Genomic DNA, 26,778 nt, shown 5'->3' with positions numbered 1-26,778 from the left:
ACACAATTTCCCTTCCCACCTCTAATTTGCATATGCAAAGTAGGATTCGGATTCGGCCGAATCTTTCACGGCCGAATCCTGCTGAAAAAGGCTGAATCCTGGCCGAATACCGAACCAAACCCTGGATTCGGTGCATCCCTACTATTACCATCTCCAAATGGCTCAACGGACCTCTGCCATTGACTTGTACATGAACTCGGCAGGTTTTAGGTGCCGAATATTCGAATTAGGACTGTTCCATGGCCGAAGTGTGATTTATATTCGAATAGGGGGATTACAATTCAAATGGGTGAATTTTTAAACTCAGAAATTCGATTGACTATTCGACCCTTGATAAGTCTGCCCCTTAGTGTTACAGCTGCAGACAAAATGGTATAATTGTATTTAATATATGGTTCTTATTAAACAATACCATGAACTTGTCATCTACTCTCCATTCTGATCTTCTATCCTGAGGAATGTTCCTTCTAAGAAGAACAGGATCCTGTCTTTTGCTGTTATAAGGCTTTTGTAAACGAAAATGACCAAGCAAAAGCACATTGATTTCAAATATATTCTGTTGTTGAAAAGTAAAAGCTTTATACTGTATATATATATAAGAGGAACATATACTTTAGCCATGGAAAGACATTCAGTCTATACAGCTGAAATGAAATACCTGGCAGCTTTCATAGGCAACCAATCCAAGAAAAATAGCAAATCTGCATATATATATATTAAATATGAACAAATAAAATGGTTTCTGTATCTTACCACATGGCACTTCAGTTATTTTGCCGTATAAAGTGCTTTAGTTAGAGTTAGTGATTTAGATGAAAATTTTCATTTGCACGTGAAGAGGAAAGGAACAACGCCACTAAAATCATGAAAGAATAGCAAATAAAGATACAACCTCTCGGCTTTCGGGGTTTCACATTTCTAAAATTCTGTTATTCATTTTCATTGTGTGAGTGACAGTTCTAGGGCAGAAAACGACTGAAATATGTAACATTTTCACGCCTGGCTGTACAGAAAAATAAAACCATATATATTGCTATACACAGTCGTATTTCTTTTTGTTTTTGTTTTTTTAAGTGCTTTTTTTTGTTTTTGGCGATTGCAACAATCCCTTTTATACCTCCAGTAACAGAAGAGAGTCCATCAAATTTATATAAAGTGACAAAATAATAAAAGCAGCTATGAAAGAACCAAAAAAAAAAAAAAAAATAAGATTAAATTATTCATTTGTTCTGTCTTGATCTTAAAATATCTGAGAAGTTCTAAATACGAAGCGGAGGTCTCTGTGCAAGTAGCGTTGAAGTCGTATTTAGTGCTAGGAATCCAACGGTTTTGATTACCTGATTGGGGGGGAATAGTACAAAAAAGTCTCAACTGGATTAAGAAAGAAAAGCTGAAGGATCCATGTAACCCATCCCACCAGCTTGAGTTCGACTTTCCCCATTCTGCGCTAGAGAGAACATGTTCATAGGATTCGCCGATTGGCTTTGCTGGAACTTCAGTTTTGTTGATTCGATGGTTACAGGATTGACCTGATTGACCATCTCTTGCATTAACACTAACACATTGTTACCCTCCACCCTCTCCACTTTTGTATATTCCCTGTTGGGGACAAGAACTGAATATTGGTCAGTCCTGACGCTGTTTTCATTGTGTTTTGGTATGAGTGCTAGTGCATTGTTTTGGCTGACTTTGTGGACTTCCACATAGTCCATCGTTCTAGCAGGCAGAAAGGGAGGCTTATCATTGGGTACCAAGTGCACTGTGTCTGCTTCAACACCTTTGGATCGCAAGTCTTCAAAGTCACTAGGCTTTGTGGTTTTTTCTTCATCAATGATCTCTATGGTTTTAAAGCATCTTAGCTGGTTCTTGTCATTGCATGGGATCAAAAGCTCATGCTGGCTGGCGGTCATGGCACTGATAGCCAGATTCGTAATATCTTTTATATCCTGATAGGATGACTTCGAAATTTGGTTCCCAGTCGACGGAACATCTGGCCACATGTTTGACTTGTTGTCACTAAAATTTGTAAAGGACCCATCCATCACTGTATTCTGAGGTGGCCAATGGTCATGGATTCCTCTGTCTGTACTATCAACACCTGGTTGAAGGTTCCGAAGTTCTTTACAACCTTCGGAATGGGAAAAGGGGCTGTCACAGCTTCCTCTTCCGGAGTCATTGTCTGTATCGGCCGGGCAGACTTTTATATTCTGCTTTTGTTGACTCTGATCGCGACTCGCTATGAGATGCTGCTTGCTGTCGTCTACTTCTAGGAACTCCACTAGAAGATCATCATAGTCTGAGGTTGGGGGAAAACCTTGACAGCCAAGAGCACTCAAAAGCTCATCAGATTTCCCGCTCTGTTAAATAAAAAATACTGTTACTTATATTTTTGATATTTTTCATTAATATAGCAACAGCGTCCCCAAAAGCACCCTACTCTCTGGACTTTTTAATAAACAGTGTTTTTGTTTTATATTAAATAAGTGCAGGACCGGATTTGCGGCAAGACCGCATAGGCCCGGGCCTAGGGCGGCAAAAAATAGGGGCGGCATGCCGCCCAGCCACATTATGGGGACGTGTGCGTCCCCATTCAATTACACCAGCTGCGCCGGCGCGCTGGGAAGGGGATGTGTAGGTGGGCGCTAGGACCGTGCGGCCGTCTGGTCGGACCGCGCGGCCTAGGGGCGGCCCGCAAAGAAATCCGGCGCTGAATAAGTGTCTTATACATGAATAACTAAGGTGGGATTGGTAGAAGTTAAATAGAGCATTTTGCAAAAATAAACAGTTACCTTCAGGAGCTGAGTGTCAAATCCCATAATTTTTGGTCCAGGCACAGGTGGCAATATACAAGACATCAAACTAGATGAATCAAAGAAAACAAATATATTTAAAAGAAGTCCGTTGCAGCAGAGGGAGGAAGGAGATCATTAAATAAAAAATATAACCCCAAGTTAAAGAGGGAGAGCTGCAGTGCAAGGGAATTAAAGTATTTATGAAGCAGAGGTTGGTGGGTAACACTCTGCAATTCCACTGCATGGAAACATGCCATGTTCTGTCACCCAGGCTATTCCATTAGAAAAGCCAGTTCCAAGACACTGGGTAATGTCTCAATAATCTGGTGGAAGTCATGTGCCGTGATTGGTTTGATAGATATGGTATGTTGGTTTAGAGAAGAGATGTACATTTTAGAAAAGACGGTGGCGTGTCTGTGCCCAAAGCAGACTGTAGATCCAAAACGTTTCTGATTTTAGTATTGTAGGGTCAGGCACTATACACAAGAGATGGGTTACCATATAGAAACTCTCAATTTACCTGCATCTTTTTAATGCCATAGTCCAGATCATTGTCAAGCAAATCACAGCTGATAATGCACCAATTGATATCCACAGTGTCAAGTCAGTTTTCTTTCCCCCTGTACAAACAGATGGAGGGATACAAACTTATTTTGTGTCAGTGCAATGATTAGCACATAGAAGGATATTTTGTGAGTCTTGATTAGACATTAAATAGAGCAGGGCAAGATAGACATCTGGCACAAACAACCAGCAGTGAAACTCAACCCATGTTAAAATTTTGGGGAACCTCCAATTCCTTCTGGGGCATGACTTTTCTTGGCCCCTATATACCGGTGCCCCAACTACCTTAGGATCTATTTCCCCATTGTTACGCACCTGTAAGAAGCCATAACTTATAACTTTCACTGCATATAGGGTCACCCTTCACACCTTGTGGTTCTTGTAGATAATAAACTTACAAGTAACAAGCAATGCCAATCAGCAGATGCATGGGCAACAAGGTTCTGAGCTGTGTTATAAGGGACATAGATTTGTGGGAGAAGAGGGTCTTTTTCCACTTTACAAAGTAATGGTTAGGCCCCATCTAGAATATGGTCTCCAGTGCTCAAACAGGTATTATTGAATCAGAGACAGAGTCAAAATAAGGGCTGTTAAAGGGTACGGAAAGTTTCAGTTATGAAGAAATACTGGCTAAGTTGGGGTTGTTCAATCAACTAGCTGACACTTTTATTTACTAGTAAATTCTTCCAACTGACACAAAGGAATTCATTCATATTAGATGAAAGGAGGTTCCATCTTAATATTTGTAAAGGGTTTTTTTTACAGTGAAGTTAAATTGAGGAATTATCAACCTGAATTGGTTGTACTGGCAGAAACATTAGATTAGTTGAAAGAAGGTTCCGATGCCATTTTTAGCATATGAGGAAATACAGTGTTGCTGAAATAGATTAGAACAAAACTGATACAGGGACTGGTCCGATTGTAAGCTTGGAATCAGAAAGAAATAATCCCCCCCCCCTCTGAAGCAAATTGGAGAGGCTACAGACAGGTTTTATTTGCTTTCCTCTGGATCAGATTGGCAGGTTTCACTTAAAGGAGAAGGAAAGTCATCTTGCACTTGGGGTGCCAAATGTTAGGCACCCCCAAGTGATTGTATTTACTTACCTGAAACCCTGGGCCAGTGCTCCTATCAGCAGAAAACTGCACCGGCCCGGGGTTATACCAGTGAGCACCACGGAGCGATCCTCTTCCGGCTTCTTCTTTCTTCATATTCCTGGGGCAGACGCATGGGCAGTAAAACGAAATAGTCGACTTTTTATTTAAAGTTCGACTTTTCGCTCAACTGCGCATGTGCAGCCGCGCAAAGAAAGAGTATGTCTCCATGGTGCTCGCTGGAAGAACCCCGGGCCGGTGAAATTTTCTGCTGATAGGAGCACTGGCCCAGGGTTTCAGGTAAGTCAATACCATCACTTGGGGATGCCTAACATTTGGCACCCCAACTGCAAGATGACTTTCCTTCTCCAGGAGCACTGGCCGGGGGTTTCAGGCAACTAAATGCTAAGATTTGGCCCCCAAGTGCAAGAACACTTTCCTTCTCCTTTAAGGCCGAGTCGGCAGCTTATTGGCCTGTGTGTGGGGCCCTCCGTCGGGCTTTCCCGATTGATATCTGGCAGAAAGTCGTCCAGATGTCGATCGGGCAGGGTAAAAAATCCTGTTGGAACGCGTCCACATCTGTTTGCTGATGCAGTCCCGTGATCCGACCGATCAGCCCGATATCGCCCACCTCAATATGGGCATATAGCAGAGAGATCCCCTCATCTGGCGAAGTTGCCAAACAAGCGGATCTCCCTGTGTATGGCCACCTTAAGACATAAAAGGTTGAACTCGATGGACAAGTGTCTTTTTTTTTAAAACTATGTTACAAAGTACTAAGCAAATAAACAATATGCTGTGTGTTTTCAGCACATCAGATACATCAGGTCTGCTCCATCTGTATAACTCTCATCAGCATTTGCATTAAAGAATATGCCATGATCATGGGAGCTGCCTGAAGCCTAATCCCTACTCATCTGGAATGCTGTAATACAGGTATCTACTGCCTTTCACACCCTAGAGAGATATAGTGAACAAGGTAGATGTGTTTCTTTTAACAGATTGCTGAGCAACACCCTTCTTAATACATGAGTTGTAAACATTTTATACGCATCTTAAAGAAAGACAACACCAGCTTTTGTTTCCTTTATGCAATCTGAAACCAACTGCAATGCTTAAACGCCTGTGATTTCACAGATAATTTGTGATCACACTTAAATTCTAATAATTTAAAACATTGCTTTCTGTGGTTACCATGTGAAATAGGTTTTGGGTTTTTTAACTTTGAGCAATAAACAACTTCCAAACAGACAGAGAAGACATAGGAACGAATTTGAATATCCTCTGGATATCTTACTATGAAGCAGTAGAGGTACAGCACCAAGAAACCAAAAATGTTATCTTTATTTTCTACTGCATAAAGGTTATATAGTGAATAAAGTACCCCCTCTTGTAAATTATAAGGATAACTATATAAAAACACGAGGCCGAAGGATAAATGCACTGGCTAAATGCACAGGCCTCTGTATGACATTTTATACTTTAAACACAAGGAGAATAATTTTCCAAATTGATTTTAAGGGGCAGATTTATCAAGGGTCGAATTTCAACGTAAAAAATACTTCGAAATTCGACCATCGCATTGAAATACTTCGAATTCTAATATCGAATTCAAACTTTTTTCATCGAATTTGGATATTCTGCGGTCGAAGTAAAATCGTTCGATCGAACAATTAAATCTTTCGAATCGAACGATTTTATCGTACGATCGAACAATTTTACTTCGACTTCAAAAAACTGTAGAAGGTTCCCATAGACTAACGTAGCACTTCGGCAGGTTTAATTTAGCAAAGTATTGAAGTCGAAGTTTTTTTAAAGAGACAGTACTTCGATTATTGAATGGTCGATTATTTGAACTATTTTACTTCGAATCGAATACGAAGTAGTAGTATCCTATTCGATGGTCGAAGTATCCAAAAAATTACTTTGAATTTCAAATTTTTTTTCCTTCGAAAATTCCCTCGAATTCACTTCGACCCTTGATAAATCTACCCCCAAGAGTAGTCTAACTGACCCCTTTCTTGCTGTGTCACTGAATGAATTTCACTCTTCATCTGAGACAGGCATGTTCAACACTACAATTGGGGATTAACTCCAGTTTAGGCACAAGCAGGCCAGGGAAATATCTATAGAGTACATGGTGGTGGAGGCTCTTACCTTGCTTCTGACCAACAACTGGGAGAGCAGTTGCAGGTCTCAAAATTACCTAACCTTGCTATAAAAGAACAATAACCATAAAACAACATGGAAGAACAGCTGGAAGATTGGGCAATGTTGCTTCAAACAAACAAGGTTGGATAACCCCGTTCCACCAATACCCGGCAGCTATCTGAAAAGCAACCAAGATGGGAAAATGGCTAGAGAGTGGAAGGATATCTAACCTTTACACACACAAACCCCCTACAACTAAATGTCAAACATAGGTCGGCAGCTGAGATATTGCTCCGTATTATTTGAAATGATACATACCACCAGGGATCTGTATATAACTTTCTGTGCTCCATTCACTCCAATGCCCTGAATCTGGTTTGCATCGGACTTGGACAACATAGTTCCCTCCTGGAGTTAAACCAAACAGCTTGAGTTTTAACTGATTGCCAACTAAATGTGCCTAAAAGACAAGCAGAAACAAGATATGTTGTAAGTGCAAGAAAATCCCATGTCTGCATTTTTATTATTGATGTTATAATGTCAGTTTATGTTTCCTTGAATGCACAATGAAGCATGAGGGTACAGTTTATTGTGTAATATCACACGGGGCATGCACAAAGCTAAGACATTGCTCAAATGAAGGAGATTACAGTTTTGGGTTCCTGATAGTAACATCCCTCAAATGATCTACAAAACCACATTTGGAAAAACAACAACAGAGAGCTGTTGTTTGTATAGTAGCTTCTTTTTAAAGGTATACATGTCAATGTGCAGCGGAGAAATACTTTGCATGCAGAAAAACTGATGCCCTCACTATTTTGGGGTAATGCCAGCCCTACATATCAAGGACAAGTAGATATTCTGTGTAAGAACCAGCCATGGTATACGTGAATCTGTGTGGCAGTTTAGCTGTTGTGAACAAAATACTTCCAGGAGCCTCAGGAAGATTCTAAGAAACGTATCTTGACAGTGCTATATAAATAAATGATGATGAAGAAACTTGTTCTCAAGAGCCACAGGAGGACAACATTTCATATCATAAAGTGCTATTGCCCTCACCTCCCATTCCTGCTCTTTCTCTTCTTTATATCTCACTTCGTACTTGAGGGTTAACCATCCTGATTGCACATCAACCATGGCAGGTGGAAGCCACTTCAATAACAGGTCATGGTGTCCACTTTCAACAGCAAGCGACACATTTGTAGGAGGGTATGGCTGAACTGGAAACAAAAAAGGAAAGAATGCGGTTTAGTTTCTCATTCCCCGGTTCTATTCTTCATGTGATTATTATGTATACAAAACTGCCATACTTTGTGCTTTGTGTCAGGAATATTTTCAAGGTGGTGACTTGTGCTATGGCATCAAATCTGTACTAGTGCACCAGGCACCCAGTGATCTCCTCAAAACAACTACTTAGCACTATGTCGGTGTAGCTGGTGCAAACAGTACAACTAGTGGTTCAACAAACCAAAATATTTATGGCAATTTCAGCAAAGTCCCACCCACATGCAGGCCTGGACTGGCAATCTGTGGGTTCTGGCATATGCCAGAGGGGCTGCTGTATGGTTCCATAGAAAGTTACCATATAGTGGGCTGGTAGGGGGCTATTTGGGCTGGTAGGGGGCTGTTTGGGCCTCTGTATACTTGGATTGGCAGGGCCTATTTTGACTCCCAGTCCAGGCCTGCCCACATGGGCGTAAAACGACAAGGAAAGGTTTAATCACTGGGCAGTGCCAAATTGTTCGGCACCCCTCGCTGATGATTATAAATAGAGATGAGTGAAATTGTTCACAAGTTTCGCTGCGACAATGACGCTGATAGACTCCAATGGGTGAAAAAAAATGTTGCTCTTTGTAGTGCGTCAAAAGAATGTTGTCGCCCATCGAATGCATTTCGGGAATTTTTGCAGTTTTTAAGCCAAGCGAAAAAGTTCATATTCACCCATCACTAATTATAATCACTAAACTCCCGGTCTGGCACTCGTCTTCACTCTTGGGTACTATTTTAGTGAATTTGCCCTCTTATTTCTTATTCCAGCTATCCCTTGCAGCAGCCCCGGTCTTTGCACACATGCAGTAAAGTATTGACTTCTACCATCTAAATTATGATTTTACTCTACTGTGCATGGACAGAGCCAAGGGCTGCCACTTGGGATAGGAGGCAAACTTACTACATAAGTACCGGTACCCCAAGCAAAGAAAAGTTCCAGGTTTGAGGTTAGTGATTATAATCACAGAGGGGAGCCTAAGATGTAATTTAACATAAATTTCTTCTTCTTCTTTTTCTTTGAGTATGGGTACCTAGTGATTACAATTAACAAAAATTCAAAAACGTAGTAATTGTAACTCGTCAAAAAAATTTGGTTCATTGACATTTGTCCATTTGCCATGCTGTTAGAAATTCACATTTATAGGCCGGATCTTAGTAAAAATGTTTTATGCAGAACAAGTCCCTCAGGGAGATAAGGGGCCCAGGCATCAGAACACGGAACCACCAGTTGGACAGTAAATTTGAGTTTACAATAAACATCATGTACTAGAGTTCTATGGAAATATTTTGGGTCATTGCAAGCAACCTCTTTCCATTCCCAGGGCTGGACACATGGCAATATGTATCCCCATGGGCTTTATGTGGAACAGAGTTGATGTTATGGGAATAAATCTGTGAAATTCTACCTTGTACAGCTTGTAAGTAAATACCCTTGTCTCTCCAGCTGTCTTGGGGTGATCAATCCTTAAAGGGATACTGTCATGGGGAAACATTTTTTTTTTCAAAATGAATCAGTTAATAGTGCTGCTCCAGCATAATTCTTTACTGAAATCCATTTCTCAAAATAGCAAACAGATTTTTTTACATTCAATTTTGAAATCTGACATGTGGCTAGACATATTGTCAATTTCCCAGCTGCCCCAAGTCATGTGACTTGTGCTCTGATAAACTTCAATCACTATTTACTGCTGTACTGCAAGTTAGAGTGATATCACCCCCCTCCCTTTTCCCCCCCAGCAGCCAAACAAAAGAACAATGGGAAGGTAACCAGATAACAGCTCCCTAACACAAGATAACAGCTGCCTGGTAGATCTAAGAACAGCACTCAATAGTAAAAACCCATGTCCCACTGAGACACATTCAGTTACATTGAGAAGGGAAAACAGCAGCCTGCCAGAAAGCATTTCTCTCCTGAAGTGCAGGCACACGTCACATGACTTGGGGCAGCTGGGAAATTGACAAAATGCCTAGCCCCATGTCAGATTTTAAAATTAAATATAAAAAAATCTATTTGCTCTTTTGAGAAATGAATTTCAGTGCAGAATTCTGCTGGAACAACACTATTAACTGATTCATTTTGAAAAATTTTTTTTTCCCATGACAGTATCCCTTTAAAGGAAACATTTCGTGTAAATGTACCAGTGCGTTATACTTATTTAGATATAGAAGAATTGCGCTTCAGGCTGGTTTATTGAATATTTCAGCCTCTCTTCCACTTCCTGTTCCCTGAATTCCGAGGCTGTGTAGGGGAGTGGCACTCAGCTCACTGCACTGTAGGACAAGAACCAATCAGCAGCTAGCAGGACCTGATAGGGAACTGAAACATATCTTTGCTTGTGTGACTGCAGGGCTTTGATTGGCTGTCCCCCTCCTACTGTGCTTCTGGCAGGGACCGTTAGGACACGCCCACTACTCATTCGAAACAGGGACCAGTGAACATCTATTGGGAGCTCCAATAAAAGGGGCCATTTTTAAAGATAATATTCATTTTTAGAAGCATGTAAAAGCGACACCATATTTTAATTATAATTGGCGACAACATTTTTTCATTCATCCTATATGTCTCCTTTAAGTACAGCAATTATCATCATGCCATGAAGAATATAAACTGTATGTCCTAAGCTGGTGATACACAGGTAAGATCACAAGCAGATATTTGACTGATTTGGCCACCTCTGGACAGGAGCAAGTTATGTTGATCTGACTGTTGGGCCCCTCTGATGTGATTTTTAAACTTGCAGAACAAATAAGAGATAATGATTCAATTTGCCGATATCCTCTAATCGGTCAGTGAACAAAATTAGGAGCAGCCTGGAGAACAGACTAACATATCAACTTGGCACCGCTACTCCTGTTTGTAAATTTGTGAATAGTTAAACTCCAGCCCCTAGTTAATCTAAAGATTGCAAGCTCTTGGCCAGTATCTCAATTCATTTTTAGCTATCTGAGGTTTGACCATGGTTGTGAGTGCATGCATCTAGTCTAGTAATTCAACCAAACAAAATATGCTTTCAAAAAGGGGAATCTTCCCTAATGATTAGTTGCTACGGGTTACTAGACCTGGTGACATTTCTTATATTACTGCAAATGTTTCCCCTCTGCCATTACTCAGCAGGATTTGTGCTATGAGCTACATGTACTTGTGGTTAAACACTGACATGGGCTTAATGGTTAATTTATAACCTGTCATTTTTTCCAAGTATGGAATTTTCAGACACATCACAGTTGAGGGAAAAAGCAAACACTACTCCAGTACCGCCAAGCAGGCCCGGACTGGCAATCTGTGGGGTCGGGCATTTGCCCTAGGGGCCGCTCTATATTTTGCTTAAGTGGGCCGCTCCTCAGAAATAATACTAATTAGAATTTACTTTCCTTTCAATGCATCTGGAGGGCTCTAGGACCGCTCCTCCGTCCTAGCTCCCACTGTGGCTCCGCCCCTCCCACTTCTCTCGTTCTCTGCTGCTGCTGTTGCTGCTGTTGCTGCCGTTCACAGTGGAAGCCGGATGAACAGGGCCTTCAGCAGGGCATGTCAGTCCCCTGTCTCTGCGCTCCTGCATCAGCACAGACAGCTGCAGCACACTACTGGAGAGGTGCGGATTATATTTTTTATGCTGATTGCTGGCCTGCCTGTGCTGAGCCTGAACGCAATGCTCCCAAAAGCATCCAGGCACAGCAAAACCTACAGTAACTACTGCTCCACTGCAATGAGACGCAGCTTAAATATACCGTGGAAGACTACCAAATCATCTACCTCTTGCAAATTTCGGTGGGTCTCTAAATCTTAGTGTTCCTTATAGTAAATGTTTTGTACTATACATAATGGGGGGTCACTTAACAGGGAAAGGCCTTTGATATTTGAATAAACCCCCTTACTTGCTCAAGTTATATAAACAGGGTATTGCATTAGAGATAGCAGGGGCCCAGGAGTACAGCTGGCCTGCCTAATACAGTACTAAGTTTCAAAAATGTGTCAGGGTTGCGTCTTTATACCTAATCAAGGGATACCCCAAATATGTTGCAGATGACACAATGAAACACAGGGGAGCTCCCTTTAATATATTATCGTCCTGCAGAGGTTATCTATCAGAGGGGTGCTGGTCCCCCTGACTGAGCACCAGGCTATTTATTTATAGGATGCCTGGGGAGGCTGACACATAAACATTAACATAACAACTGGAGAAATAAAACTGTATGTTTACGCACAAACAACACAGTAAATTGCCAGGTTTTAATGGTTACCCTATAATCCCAAACCAAACACAAATATTGACGTAAACAGAATCTGACAGTTAATGAATAAGTATACTTTTTATTATGGGACATTAACAGAAATCCATTAAGCTTTATGGTGGTTCTATAATTCATGCTATGTATCTAGGCATTTTAACACAAATACACCAACACAGGCACAGGTCACACTCTACAGAGAATCTTCCCACACTGTTTGACCCTGCCCCATGCCACCAGCCTATTCCCTCCCGTGGCCCTATGACAGTGTGGGCTCCCTCTGCAGAGCTTGGCTGTGGCATCATACGTTTTAACAGTAAGAGCTGTCATCTTGCATCCACCAGAAGGTAGGCTCTGGGGTCATGGAGATGAGGAGTTTACTAAAGGGGCCCTGCTGAGGAAAGAGACAGGGAAGGTGAGAGTGTGTATGTTCTGCTCTGGAAAATGAAGTAATGTTCTATTCATGTGTCTTGTGGAGTTAAGAAAAATGTTTATTTTTGTGTCTACATTCATGGGAAAATCATGGTATTTAGCTGGAAGGCCCTATATTCCTTTTGTGCACAGCTTCCTGACAATTTGTCTTCTGGGCCAGGAATCAATAGAAACAGATGAAGTGAGAGTTTGGCCAGGTGGATCCCAATTGGCATGGTTTAAAGGAGAACTAAAGCTTAACTAAAGACGTTGGCTAGAAATGTTGTACATTATGTTTTGGGCTTCTGTACCGGCCCAAGGCAACCACACCCCAGTAAAGATCTGTGTCTCCAAAGATGCCCCAGTAGCTCCCCAACTTCTTTTCTGCTGATTCACTGCACATGCTCTGTGCTGCTGTCACTTACTGAGCTTAGTGACCCCCTCACAACATACAGTACATATAGACTATCAATGTCACAATATTAGACGGATTAGTAATTAATAAAGATAAATACTACAGAACTGCACAGAAACCAGTGCAATTAGCATCAGAATTAAATAATCATCTTATATAACAGGCCAACCTAATTTTCTGCTTGATAATTTGTGACAACCTCTAAGTTTAGCTTCTCAACAGCTGCTCAGAGCCCACTGAGCATGTGAGTGTCACAGACACTTTCCAAGATGGTGACCCCCTGTGACAAGTTTGAAGTCCTGCATCATTGCTGCTATTGACAAGCTGAAACTGTAGGCTGGTGTCAGAAGTCCAGTATATAAAATATGGCATTTTTTAGGGGTTAGTTCTCCTTTAAAGAAGCATTTTCCCCAGAGAGCTGTTATTTGCTCAGGTTTGTGGCAAAGCCACAAAGGCCCGGGCCTAAGGCGGCATTCCTACAGTTATAGGGGGATCGCGGGAGACAACAGAATAGGGGAAGCCGGAAGCCAGAAGCCGGCAGTACTTGGTCGGCTGGGAGAGCAGCAGAAGAGCTCAACCCACACCCTCCCGCGACCAGCACATTTTGTCCAGGGGTCGGCCTGAACCCGCCCGACCCACGGGTTCCGTGGGCCTCGGGTCGGCCCGCAACATCACTAAAAGGCAGGGTTACAGCAACAGTTAGCAGGAGAGAAGCAGAGACAGGCACTGGAGTCCCGACCAAAATAGCCCCACCAAAAGGGTTCCACACCAAAATAGCCCCACACTTGATAAGACCGGCCCTGCGGTGCTGCACTTGCATACCTTTAGAACTGCTGCCGGCTGAGTTATACAGGGAACTCTGAGTATCACTCATGTATTATAAGGGATAATGTACCCCCTACTGTAAATGATAAGGATATTAGAAGTCACTGAGGGGTTGTTCTGTGACCATATAAAGGCACAAGGCTGCAGGCTGAGTTATACAGGGAACTCTGAGTATCACTCATGTATTATAAGGGATAATGTACCCCCTACTGTAAATGATAAGGATATTAGAAGTCACGGAGGGGTTCTGTGACCATATAAAGGCACAAGGCTGCAGGCTGAGTTATACAGGGAACTCTGAGTATCACTCATGTATTATAAGGGATAATGTACCCCCTACTGTAAATGATAAGGATATTTGAAGTCACTGAGGGGTTCTGTGACCATATAAAGGCACAAGGCTGCAGGTTGAGTTATACAGGGAACTCTGAGTATCACTCATGTATTATAAGGGATAATGTATACACTAATGTAAATTATAAGGATATTAGAAGTCACGGAGGGGTTCTGTGACCATATAAAGGCACAAGGCTGCAGGCTGAGTTATACAGGGAACTCTGAGTATCACTCATGTATTATAAGGAATAATGTACCCCCTACTGTAAATGATAAGGATATTAGAAGTCACTGAGGGGTTGTTCTGTGACCATATAAAGGCACAAGGCTGCAGGCTGAGTTATACAAGGAACTCTGAGTATCACTCATGTATTATAAGGAATAATGTACCCCCTACTGTAAATGATAAGGATATTAGAAGTCACTGAGGGGTTGTTCTGTGACCATATAAAGGCACAAGGCTGCAGGCTGAGTTATACAGGGAACTCTGAGTATCACTCATGTATTATAAGGAATAATGTACCCCCTACTGTAAATGATAAGGATATTAGAAGTCACTGAGGGGTTGTTCTTTGACCATATAAAGGCACAAGGCTGCAGGCTGAGTTATACAAGGAACTCTGAGTATCACTCATGTATTATAAGGAATAATGTACCCCCTACTGTAAATGATAAGGATATTAGAAGTCACTGAGGGGTTGTTCTGTGACCATATAAAGACACAAGGCTGCAGGCTGAGTTATACAGGGAACTCTGAGTATCACTCATGTATTATAAGGGATAATGTACCCCCTACTGTAAATGATAAGGATATTAGAAGTCACTGAGGGGTTGTTCTGTGACCATATAAAGGCACAAGGCTGCAGGCTGAGTTATACAGGGAACTCTGAGTATCACTCATGTATTATAAGGGATAATGTACCCCTACTGTAAATGATAAGGATATTAGAAGTCACTGAGGGGTTGTTCTGTGACCATATAAAGGCACAAGGCTGCAGGCTGAGTTATACAGGGAACTCTGAGTATCACTCATGTATTATAAGGAATAATGTACCCCCTACTGTAAATGATAAGGATATTAGAAGTCACTGAGGGGTTGTTCTGTGACCATATAAAGGCACAAGGCTGCAGGCTGAGTTATACAAGGAACTCTGAGTATCACTCATGTATTATAAGGAATAATGTACCCCCTACTGTAAATGATAAGGATATTAGAAGTCACTGAGGGGTTGTTCTGTGACCATATAAAGACACAAGGCTGCAGGCTGAGTTATACAGGGAACTCTGAGTATCACTCATGTATTATAAGGGATAATGTACCCCCTACTGTAAATGATAAGGATATTAGAAGTCACTGAGGGGTTGTTCTGTGACCATATAAAGGAACAAGGCTGCAGGCTGAGTTATACAGGGAACTCTGAGTATCACTCATGTATTATAAGGGATAATGTACCCCTACTGTAAATGATAAGGATATTAGAAGTCACTGAGGGGTTGTTCTGTGACCATATAAAGGCACAAGGCTGCAGGCTGAGTTATACAGGGAACTCTGAGTATCACTCATGTATTATAAGGAATAATGTACCCCCTACTGTAAATGATAAGGATATTAGAAGTCACTGAGGGGTTGTTCTGTGACCATATAAAGGCACAAGGCTGCAGGCTGAGTTATACAAGGAACTCTGAGTATCACTCATGTATTATAAGGAATAATGTACCCCCTACTGTAAATGATAAGGATATTAGAAGTCACTGAGGGGTTGTTCTGTGACCATATAAAGACACAAGGCTGCAGGCTGAGTTATACAGGGAACTCTGAGTATCACTCATGTATTATAAGGGATAATGTACCCCCTACTGTAAATGATAAGGATATTAGAAGTCACTGAGGGGTTGTTCTGTGACCATATAAAGGCACAAGGCTGCAGGCTGAGTTATACAGGGAACTCTGAGTATCACTCATGTATTATAAGGGATAATGTACCCCCTACTGTAAATGATAAGCAAACATAAATTTTAAAATTGGTATGTATCTTATAGGATGCATTATTAGAAACTAAAATGTACTCCTTTTGTATTTATTTATGACTATATATATATATATATATATATTTAAAATATGCTCGTGTTTAAATAAAAGACCAGCACGCATTTCTGTGTGGGCTGCTTTGATTTTTTTTTGCCAGGGCTGCTTTTTACTCCCAGTCCGGCCCTGCCGCCAAGCAGAGTCAATATTTGTTCGGTCATTTCCCTTCTGTAAATCCATCTATCAATAAGCAGGTACTTTACTTTCCCTTGATATTCTCGCCGTCATATTTACAAGGACAAACATTCGACAGGAATGAAGTGAGAGTGGGAATAGAGACGCAGTGATATGAAGTAGACAGGTGGCAGGAGAAGTCTCTTGAGACCATGTCAATGCCTCTACTTGGTAAATCAGAGCAACAGTCTCAGAAGAAATATATATATATTCCAAACAAAATGCAACTTGTCTTAGAATAGCACTGCCTAAAAGATAATATTCATATAATATAAACTTGTAGGGGCCCTGGTCACCATTTTTCTACATAACTTGTACGGGTCCTTGCCACCAATTTTTATTTTATAAAACTTATAGGGGACCTTGCCACCAGTTTTTTTATATAACTTGTAGGGCGTTGCCAGGAATTTCCATTATTTAACTTTTTTTATACTGTATTTTTATTATTTTTAATAATTTGTAGGGGCCCAATCACTAATTTTTTTATAACTTGTAGGGGGGGTCCTGGCTAGAGTCCTGCAGCGGGTGGGGTACCCGCAAAAACCTGCGGTACCCTGCGGGTAGAAGTTTCGGGTGTGGGTATTGATGCAGATCGGGGGTTCTGTGGGTTTGCAGGTTGCGGGTCTTCTCTGTATCGATTTTTACTCCTTTTTTCTGATCACGCCTACTTCCGATGATGTCACTTCCGGTTTACAATGACAGCAGTTCCCGATTCTTGATGGTCAGCGGGTCACGGGTCTGGGTTGTGGATAAGGTACTTGTGGTCGGGTTGGAGGTCCAAGCGGGCAAGAATTAGGGTTCTGGGTCCAGGTTGCGGATTGCAGGTTCCAAAAAATGGACCCGCGCAGGACTCTAGTCCTGGCCACTAATTTTTTAATAACTTGTAGTGGCCACCAATTTTTTTTCTTTAACTTGTAGGTGGGCCTTAAATGTTATAGCACTTGTGCCTGTGTAGCCTTTGTACTGATGGGTGGGGAGGGTGAGGGTGGTCCAAAAGATTTTAATGTTTAGGGCCCTGCGATTTCTGATGGCAGCCCTGCTTCCCCTTCAAACAGACCATAATAAAGGGGCTTCAAATGCAGCCCTATGTTGATACTGGGTCCAGCTTCAGAAATAAGCATTTCTTTTATATAAATGAAGCAGGTTAACGGGGGACATGGGTCCCCAACCTTTTGTACTCATGAGCCACATTCAAATGTAAAAAGAGTTGGGGGGCAACACAAACATGCAAAACATTCCTGAGGGTACCAAATAAGGGCTGTGATTGGCTATTTAGTAGTCCCTATGTGGAGAGAGAGTCTACAGGAAATTCTTTTTGGCAGGGCAACTGTTTTTTATGCAACCAATAACTTGCCTGGAATTCAAAAATAAGCACCTGCTTTGAGGCCACTGGGAGAAACATCCAATGGGTTGGTGAGCAGCATGTTGCTCGAGAGTCACTGGATGGTGATCACTGCCTTAGGGGCAGCAGGACTGTAGAAGAGATGGGATGGATCATTTGGGATATAAACATATTCACCATGACTAGTTTAGCCTTGACAAACGTAAGCCTAGCGTGAGAGACTGGGATTTCCTGGCGCCGGCAGAGGAACAGGGCAACCTTGTGAGCTGAAAAGCTTATGATAAAGGATGTTTAGCTGAAAGAGGACTTTGTGGCTCATTAGGCTTAATCTATGGTGTTTTCATCTGGTTAGAGATAAAAGCATCTTCCATGTCAGAAATTGCACGGTACAAAGCAAACACATAAGATCCACGTGACCGCAAAGCTTGCACAACAGTTAAATCAAGCTCACCTATGTAAGTTGTATCCACGCTCTCTTCGTCAGACACATTGCTTCCCAGGGCATTGGTAGCATTCACATAGATGTGATAAAAGATCCAAAACGAGGTGTGCGCTTTGTCAAAGAAGCAAGAGTTTAGGCCGGAGGTCACGTAGTCCGGGCATTCATAAATCTTTGGGTCACTGTAAAAAACAAGAAGGACAGAGCAGGGTTACTATACAGATATTTCACATTGCTAGCTCCCTCAGCAGAAAACTGCACTGGCCCGGACTATTCCAGTGAGGACCACAGAGCGATCCTCTTTTTGCTTCTTCACTTGTCAATTTTTCCGGGGCAGACGCATGTGCAGTAGCAGTGTCGGACTGGGCCGGCGGGAAAAAGGGAAAAAACCCGGTGGGCCCCCACCGGCCCAGACCTGGTCCTAGATTGGCCCCCCCAAACGGAAAAAAGTTTTGCCGGTGCTCTATATTGCGTATGCGCACAATGGGCCTAAGGTTCGCTCATGCGCATGGTGGGCCTGGCATTCACGCAGTGCGTCTGCCATTCACACACGTGCACAAGCTTTTGCGCACGGGGCCCCCGAGGTTCAGAACCTGGTGGGGCCCGACTGCGCCAGTCCGAACCTGTGCAGTAAATTTTGACTTGTTGCTCTATTGCGCATGTGTAGCCGCGAGCTAAAGGAAGAAGCAAGGAGGAGGATCATTCCGTGGTGCTCGCTGGAAGAACTTTGGGCCAGTGCAGTTTTCTGCTCATAGGAGCACCGGCCCGGAGTGTCAGGTGAATCCAATTGCTTGGGAGTGCCTAACATTTGGCACACTCAAGTGTCAAATGACTCTCCTTTTCCTTTAATAGCCTTCATTTTTTTCGGTGGGTTTTGCTAGAAAACTCAATTTTGAGTAGGGATGCACCGTATCCAGGATTGGTTCGGGATTCGGCCAGGATTCGGCATTTTTCAGCAGGATTCGGCCGAATCCTTAAACCTGGCTGAACCAAATCTGAATTCTAATTTGCATATGCAAATTAGGAGCGGGGAGGGAAATCACGTGACTTTTTGTCACAAGGAAGTACATTTTTCCCCACCCCTAATTTGCATATGCAAATTCGGATTCGGATTCGGTTCGGTATTCGGCCAAATCTTTCTCGAAGGATTCAGGGGTTCGGCCGAATCCAAAATAGTGGACTCGGTGCATCCCTAATTTTGAGTGATTCAAGTTTTTTTTCACAGAAAACTCGATTCATTCGAGTTTTAGGGTTGTTAACCCCGAATTCACTGATTCGAGTTTTTTTGCATTCAAGTTTTTTATTAAATTAGAAACCATTCCAGTTGTGAGTTCATTCGAGGTATAAAAAACCTCACGAAGCTCTAAAATTCGACCTTTGATAAATATCCCCCTAACAGTTTATATCACAGTTGCCCAATCCATAGCTTCTCAGTTGCGGTGGGTGGCAATACACTTGAAATCCCCCTTCATTTCACTAAATGCTAATCGTCTGGAACCTGCTGATACACTTGTGGGTCAGGTAACTATTTCTCAGAAATGTTTCCCACTGATGATCGCCTGACCTGCAAGTGCACTGTGGGGTCTAAGTGATTCCAATTCAAGGCAATGGAGGGCACACACGAGTCCCTACAGCATAACCTTGTGTTTTAGACCAATCTGCTCTTTATAACTGACCAAGTATAATCTTCTTTTGGATTTATATTGTGTCAGACTAATGTGTGGCCATGTTTTACATTGACTTTACAAGATAAGGGTCCAGGGCCACATTCCTGTTTCAGAGAATTAGAAGGGATGAGTAAAAAGGACATTTTTTTCCCTAGTAAACACTAGATATAAATCGGACAAAGGTTACAATTGTACAGAAATAGCTTCTATCTACTGCAGCAGTTGCCTTGAAGGCAAATCTTTCATATGAACTGTAAGCTCTTCTCCACTGTCTATAAGCACAATGACTGCACTGCTTTTCCTCTGCTCAGAACTGAAACTGCTCTACCTGATGCACTTGTACTGGGAGATACATTAGATAGCTTCTCAGAAAGGGTTGGGTCCCTTTTCAACAAGGTAGAAAATACAAGGTTACTGAAATAAAAAAAACGGAAAGTTGATCTTCAGACAGTGAAGAATTTGTTTCCACTCTGAGGCAAAGTCTCTGAATCCGATTATACAGGTTTAATTTAGATAAAAAAGGTTCAACGTAATTGAAGTGTCTTTTTTCAGCCTCAGCTGCAATGTTATGTTTTCCAGAATGCATGGGACCTGGGGTTTTCCTGATAACGGATCTTTCTGTAATTTGGATCTTTATACCCTAAAGGAACAGTAACGTCAAAAAATAAAAGTGTTTTAAAGTAATGAAAATATAATGTAGTGTTGCCGTGAACTGGTAAAACTGATGTGTTTGCTTCAGAAACACTACTATTGTTTATATAAATAAGCTGCTGTGTAGCAATGGTGACAGCTATTTAAAGGAAAAAAAGCTCAAGTTACACAGCAGATAGCAAAAAAGCTCTGTCTGTCTAATGGTCTTATCTGTTATCCATTAGTTAACCTGACCCATATCGCTGTTTTTTCAATTTCTGCCATTGCTCCACAGCAGCTTGTTTACATGAACTATAGTAGTGTTTCTGAAGCAAACACATCGTTTTACCAGTGCAGGGCAACAGTACATGATATTTTCATTACTTTAAAACACTTACAGTTTTTGGTGTTACTGTTCCTTTAAGACTACCAGAAAATCATGGAAAGATTAAATAAACCCAATAGGCTGGTTTTGCTTCCAATAAGGATTGATTATATCTTAGTTTGGCTCAAGTACAAGCTACGGTTTTATTATTACAGAGAAAAATAATTTTTACAATTTTGGACTATTTAGATAAAATGGAGTCTATGGGAGATGGCCATAATTCGGAGCTTTCTGGATAACGGGTTTCCAGATAATGTATCCCATACCTGTACTATAGTTTCTTCCTGCTTCGCTTTTCCTGACTCACTGACAACAGCACTTTATCGTATTTACAGACTGTAAAATATATGTGTGCCGGAGCAAGCAGTGTGCACACTCATAAGTAACCCTTTCCCGCTGACCCCGGCTTGCCAGCCGAGACAGGAATGAAAATACTGGTGGACTGGCAGGGGAAGTGTTTTTCCTTACAGCAAATAAACCATTCGTATTCATTACATGTCAGCCTGGCCTCAGAAACAGACTGCTCATATGGCAAGTGCACTAGAGATTTGTGGCTGCTTGCCCCAGGGATCCTGCATGGGGTCACACACAGTGCCATATACTAGATAGCTACAAGCCAGAGACATTATACGACATTGCATTTAAAAACTCAGTTTAGCAATAGACAAAAATGCAGAAATCATGAAGCAAGCTTTTAAAGTATATCTCCCACTTTTCCTGGGTTCATCCTGTGCATCCCAGTGCCCCAACAGTTTTCCTTTTTCCAGTCACAAACATGAAAAAACAAAAAAATAAGGGGTTCATTTTTAGATACTCCACCCCTTATTATTTTTTTTTTTTTACAATCATTTGTGCCCCCCTTCATTAAATGCAACAGTCTGGGATCACTGTTCTTTCTCCTGATAACTTCCTTGACTACTTGGTGGTCAGACTGGTGGGAAAATTACCAGCAGGTGGCGCTGTTGTAACAAAATTCATTCATGTTAACAGTACATGTATCCTTTAATATCTTGCAATTAAAAATAAATAATGAATGTACATAGCAAAAGTGCTTAGAATAGCACCCTCATTAATTTTACATTCACTTATTTTTAAGGTATACTTATCCTTTAAGGGAATGTCCAATGATATTAGAAATATATATTTTTAGATTGTATTTACCAGCTATATGCCAGGTTCCATTAATATATACGTTGTTTTAGGTTTTCCAATTGTTTTTGTAGTTTAACTTTGATTTTGGTTTCGAATTACCAAACGATAGGGTTTATATTTTTGAGTTTTGTCAGTGATAAAATGCCTTGTCTGTATTCCACATGGAAGATACATTGGTTTATTAAAGGAACAGTAACACCAAAAAAAATTAAAGCGTTTTAAAGTAATTAACATGTAATATACTGTGAGCATGCACTGGTGAAAGCTGTGTGTTTGCTTCAGAAAGACAACTATAGTTTATATAAAAAGCTGTAGAGTAGCCATGGGGGCAGCCATTCAAGCACAGGATACACAGTAGATAACAGATAAGTACTACTATAGTTTATATAACAAGCTGTAGAGTAGCCATGGGGGCAGCCATTCAAGCACAGGATACACAGTAGATAGATAAGTACTACTATAGTTTATATAAACAAGCTGCTGTGTAGCCATGGGGGCAGCCATTCAAGCACAGGATACACAGTAGATAACAGATAAGTACTACTATAGTTTATATAAACAAGCTGCTGTGTAGCCATGGGGGCAGCCATTCAAGCACAGGATACACAGTAGATAACAGATAAGTACTACTATAGTTTATATAAACAAGCTGCTGTGTAGCCATGGGGGCAGCCATTCAAGCACAGGATACACAGTAGATAACAGATAAGTACTACTATAGATTATAGAAACAAGCTGCTGTGTATCCATGGGGGCAGCCATTCAAGCACAGGATACACAGTAGATAACAGATAAGTACTACTATAGTTTATAGAAACAAGCTGATGTGTAGCCATGGGGGCAATTCAAGCACAGGATACACAGTAGATAACAGATAAGTACTACTATAGTTTATATAAACAAGCTGCTGTGTAGCCATGGGGGCAGCCATTCAAGCACAGGATACACAGTAGATAACAGATAAGTACTACTATAGTTTATATAAACAAGCTGCTGTGTAGCCATGGGGGCAGCCATTCAAGCACAGGATACACAGTAGATAACAGATAAGTACTACTATAGATTATAGAAACAAGCTGCTGTGTATCCATGGAGGCAGCCATTCAAGCACAGGATACACAGTAGATAACAGATAAGTACTACTATAGTTTATAGAAACAAGCTGATGTGTAGCCATGGGGGCAATTCAAGCACAGGATACACAGTAGATAACAGATAAGTACTACTATAGTTTATATAAACAAGCTGCTGTGTAGCCATGGGGGCAGCCATTCAAGCACAGGATACACAGTAGATAACAGATAAGTACTACTATAGTTTATATAAACAAGCTGCTGTGTAGCCATGGGGGCAGCCATTCAAGCTGTAAAAAAGGAGAAAACAAACAGGTTACGTAGCACATAACATATCAGCCCTGTCCAGTACAATGGTGTTTTATTTGTTATCTGCTACATAATCTGTTCCTTTTCCAGTGCAGTCCCCTTTCGTTTTGACCAAGAACAAGTCAAAGATGTATGGCCGTACTTAGAGAATAAACTCATCCCACTGTTCTCAAACATTGAACAAAAAGACATTTGCAGGGCTAAAATGAGCATAAAATGCAGAATTGAGCTGACATTGCACTCCCAGAATCCTCTAGTTGCACAGATAGCATTTACAAATGTGACCAAAAATAGGCAAAGACCTTACTTTTCTTTTCTGTAGAGGAGGCTGTAGTTGGTCGGAAGTCCTCCATCTGAGCCTGGTTTCCACCAGCAGGAAAAAGTCACTTTTTCGTAAGAGCGGCATTTATCGATCACGGGTTTCCCAGGTAGAGACTGCGCTGTAGGATTAAATTTTGAGTATTACTGGCACATACATTCACTATCAGCAGAAGAAAATAAACATGCACTTAAAACTCATCATTATGATGTAACTTATTTATGAAGGAATATGTTGCACGACTGCTGCCATATTGATTTATTGATTGCCTCCCTAAGCACCGTAGCAGGTGTTGATAAGATGGAAAAGGTTTAAAGGGGGCTGTTCACCTTTAAAATAACTTTTAGTATGATGAGTGATATTTTGAGACAATTTGCAATTGGTTTTCATGATTTATTTGTGGTTATTTAGCTTTTTATTCAGCAGCTCTCCAGTTTACAATTTCAGCAATCTGGTTGCTAGGCTCCATAGCAATAATGCTTTGATTTGAATAAGAGACTGGAGGCCTGAATAGAAAGATACATAATAAAATGTAAAACTAACAATAAGGGGCAGATTTATCAAGTGTCGAATTTCGAAAAACTTCGAAATTCGACCATCAAATAGAATCCTCCGACATTCGAATACGAAGGATTTTATACATCGTACGATCGTATTCCAGTCGTAGTATGATCATACTCCGATATTACTTTGAATCGAACGATTTTACCGTACAATCGTACGATTTCCCCAAAAAATCCTTAGCAAAACACACATGAGGTCCCCCATAGGCTAAACAGCAATTCGGCAGGTTTAAGTTGGCAAAGTATTGAAGTCGAAGTTTTTTTAAAGAGACAGTCTTTCGATTATCGAATGGTCGAATAGTTGAACGATTTTTACTTCAAAACGAAGTCAAAGTAAATTCGAAGTCGTAGTATCCTATTCGATGGTCGACGTATCCAAAATTACTTTGAATTTAGAATTTTTTTACTTCAAAAATTCCCTCAAATTCACTTCGACCCTTGGTAAATCTGCCCCTAAATGTGTAGCCTAAGGGCTCTTACACGCGGCCGTTTTTACCTGCACTCCCCTGCGTTGCTCTTTCTTCCATTCAGCCGCAGTAGATCGCAGGAGTAGACGCAGTCAATTATTTTGAAGGGGGCTGTACTCACACATGACTTGGGGCAGCTGGGAAATTGACAATATGTCTAGCCCCATGTCAGATGTCAAAATTGAATATAAAAAAATCTGTTTGCTCTTTTGAGAAACGGATTTCAGTAAAGAATTCTGCTGGAGCAGCACTATTAACTGATTCATTTTGAAAAAAAAAAATTTTTCCCATGACAGTATCCCTTTAAGTGTTTATTTTAGGGGTATAGTTTTCCTTTAAGTATATATCCAAGAACCCCCGAGATTTTGTTTGACAACCAGTTTAAATTGCGGGTCAGTTGATACGACAGGACAATAATGAATATAGGAAATCCAGTACATGTTTTTTCTGGGAAAGGCGGTAGGTTGTAGTTGCAGCCTACTAACCCCAGGGAGATGGGGGTTAATAACTTGGCTTAGATGAAAAATATTCTGTGAATGTGCTACAACTACTCAGTGAAGGGGAAAACAAAATCACTGTCACATTCCACAGCTGCCATTGATTCTCAAAGATCCAGTACCCCCCTCCCAAGTCCCCGTACGTCCTTTCATGTTAAACCAATTGAGTGCTTAATGGGGTGTGCCTTCAGACATGGGGCCCCTCCAGAATACTTGTTTCATGGGACACAAATGCTCCTTTAAAAGCAGCCCTAGTGTAATATTAACATGAAACTGACAAGTCTAATCCAATATGATTCCTTTACAGGGGACGGCACAGGGTTTAACATGAAACTCGCTGCATTGATTCCTCCGATCACAACAGAAATACGTAACAGAATTACTTCTTCCATATTTCCCCTGTCTCCTAATAGCCGCCATGTACCCTGTCGGAGCATTGGATCGCTGCTTGAGTCGGCAAAGAGAATGAACATCCACAACCCAAAAAGTATTTTTATGTCCCCAAGTTTGTCCAAGGCTTTCAAAGACTTCCATGAGTGACTAAGCAAAACAAATCTATTTTATTTGCTTAAATGGATATTTAAGAGACTAGTAGGGGCAGCCTCACCATTAGCCAGGGCATCAACTTGAGGGGATTACGTCCTACTGAGGATTATTATCTATAAAAGAGTGAGGTGAGACAGCCAGGAAGTATCAGAGGTTCTGAGTCAATGTCATTGTTCCAATACGGTCAACCAGCTTATTAAGTAGCAAATAATAGCATTTAGTTTGCAGTTCCCCCTGTCACGCTTGGTTTATCATTTCTAAAAGATTAACTCCTCAGGTGGTGCAACAGGGTTTTGTCTGTCTTTTTTCTCTGCTCGACTATATTTGGTGCTGGTCGGAAACAACACATGTCCCTAAAGTTCTTTAGCTTCCGCCTGAGCAGCCTTTACTGGGGATAATAGCACCTAGGAATGGGGCTGTGGGATAGCAGGTATAGTAGGGAGAGATGGTGCCTATAGTAACAGTGGATAATAGTCTCTGGGAAGGGAGTGTGACTGTGGGATAGCAGGTATAGTAGGGAGAGATGGTGTCTATAGTAACAGTGGATAATAGTCTCTGGGAAGGGAGTGTGACTGTGGGATAGCAGGTATAGTAGGGAGAGATGGTGCCTATAGTAACAGTGGGATAATAGTCTCTGGGAAGGGAGTGTGACTGTGGGATAGCAGGTATAGTAGGGAGAGATGGTGCCTATAGTAACAGTGGATAATAGTCTCTGGGAAGGGAGTGTGACTGTGAGATAGTAGGTATAGTAGGGAGAGATGGTGTCTATAGTAACAGTGGATAATAGTCTCTGGGAAGGGAGTGTGGCTGTGAGATAGCAGGTATAGTAGGGAGAGATGGTGTCTATAGTAACAGTGGATAATAGTCTCTGGGAAGGGAGTGTGGCTGTGAGATAGCAGGTATAGTAGGGAGAGATGGTTCCTATAGTAACAGTGGATAATAGTCTCTGGGAAGGGAGTGTGACTGTGGGATAGCAGGTATAGTAGGGAGAGATGGTGCCTATAGTAACAGTGGGATAATAGTCTCTGGGAAGGGAGTGTGACTGTG

At 41.4% G+C, this 26,778-nt stretch overlaps 1 protein-coding gene and 1 long non-coding RNA gene across 2 annotated transcripts in view; one reads left to right on the top strand and one right to left on the bottom strand.

The window, feature by feature from the left end:
- Positions 1–557: 557 nt before the first annotated feature.
- Positions 558–26,778, bottom strand: part of prlr.L (prolactin receptor L homeolog) — a 37,266-nt gene continuing 11,045 nt past the window's right edge. Inside the window, 7 exon segments of the mRNA NM_001085616.1 lie at positions 558–2,357; positions 2,790–2,859; positions 3,313–3,412; positions 6,918–7,059; positions 7,659–7,819; positions 18,136–18,305; positions 23,647–23,779. Coding sequence (NP_001079085.1) covers positions 1,377–2,357; positions 2,790–2,859; positions 3,313–3,412; positions 6,918–7,059; positions 7,659–7,819; positions 18,136–18,305; positions 23,647–23,779 — 1,757 coding nt within the window. The 3' untranslated portion in view covers positions 558–1,376.
- LOC121395634 lies at positions 11,346–26,007 on the top strand. Its single transcript, XR_005962603.1, has 2 exons — positions 11,346–11,634; positions 25,493–26,007. It is a non-coding gene; the product is annotated as an uncharacterized LOC121395634 (long non-coding RNA).

The sequence above is a fragment of the Xenopus laevis genome, chromosome 1L (genome assembly GCF_017654675.1).
Source record: "Xenopus laevis strain J_2021 chromosome 1L, Xenopus_laevis_v10.1, whole genome shotgun sequence".
Taxonomy (NCBI): Eukaryota; Metazoa; Chordata; class Amphibia; order Anura; family Pipidae; genus Xenopus; species Xenopus laevis.
The sequence above is the reverse complement of the archived record's forward strand: the minus strand, read 5'-3'. Positions and strand labels throughout refer to the sequence as shown.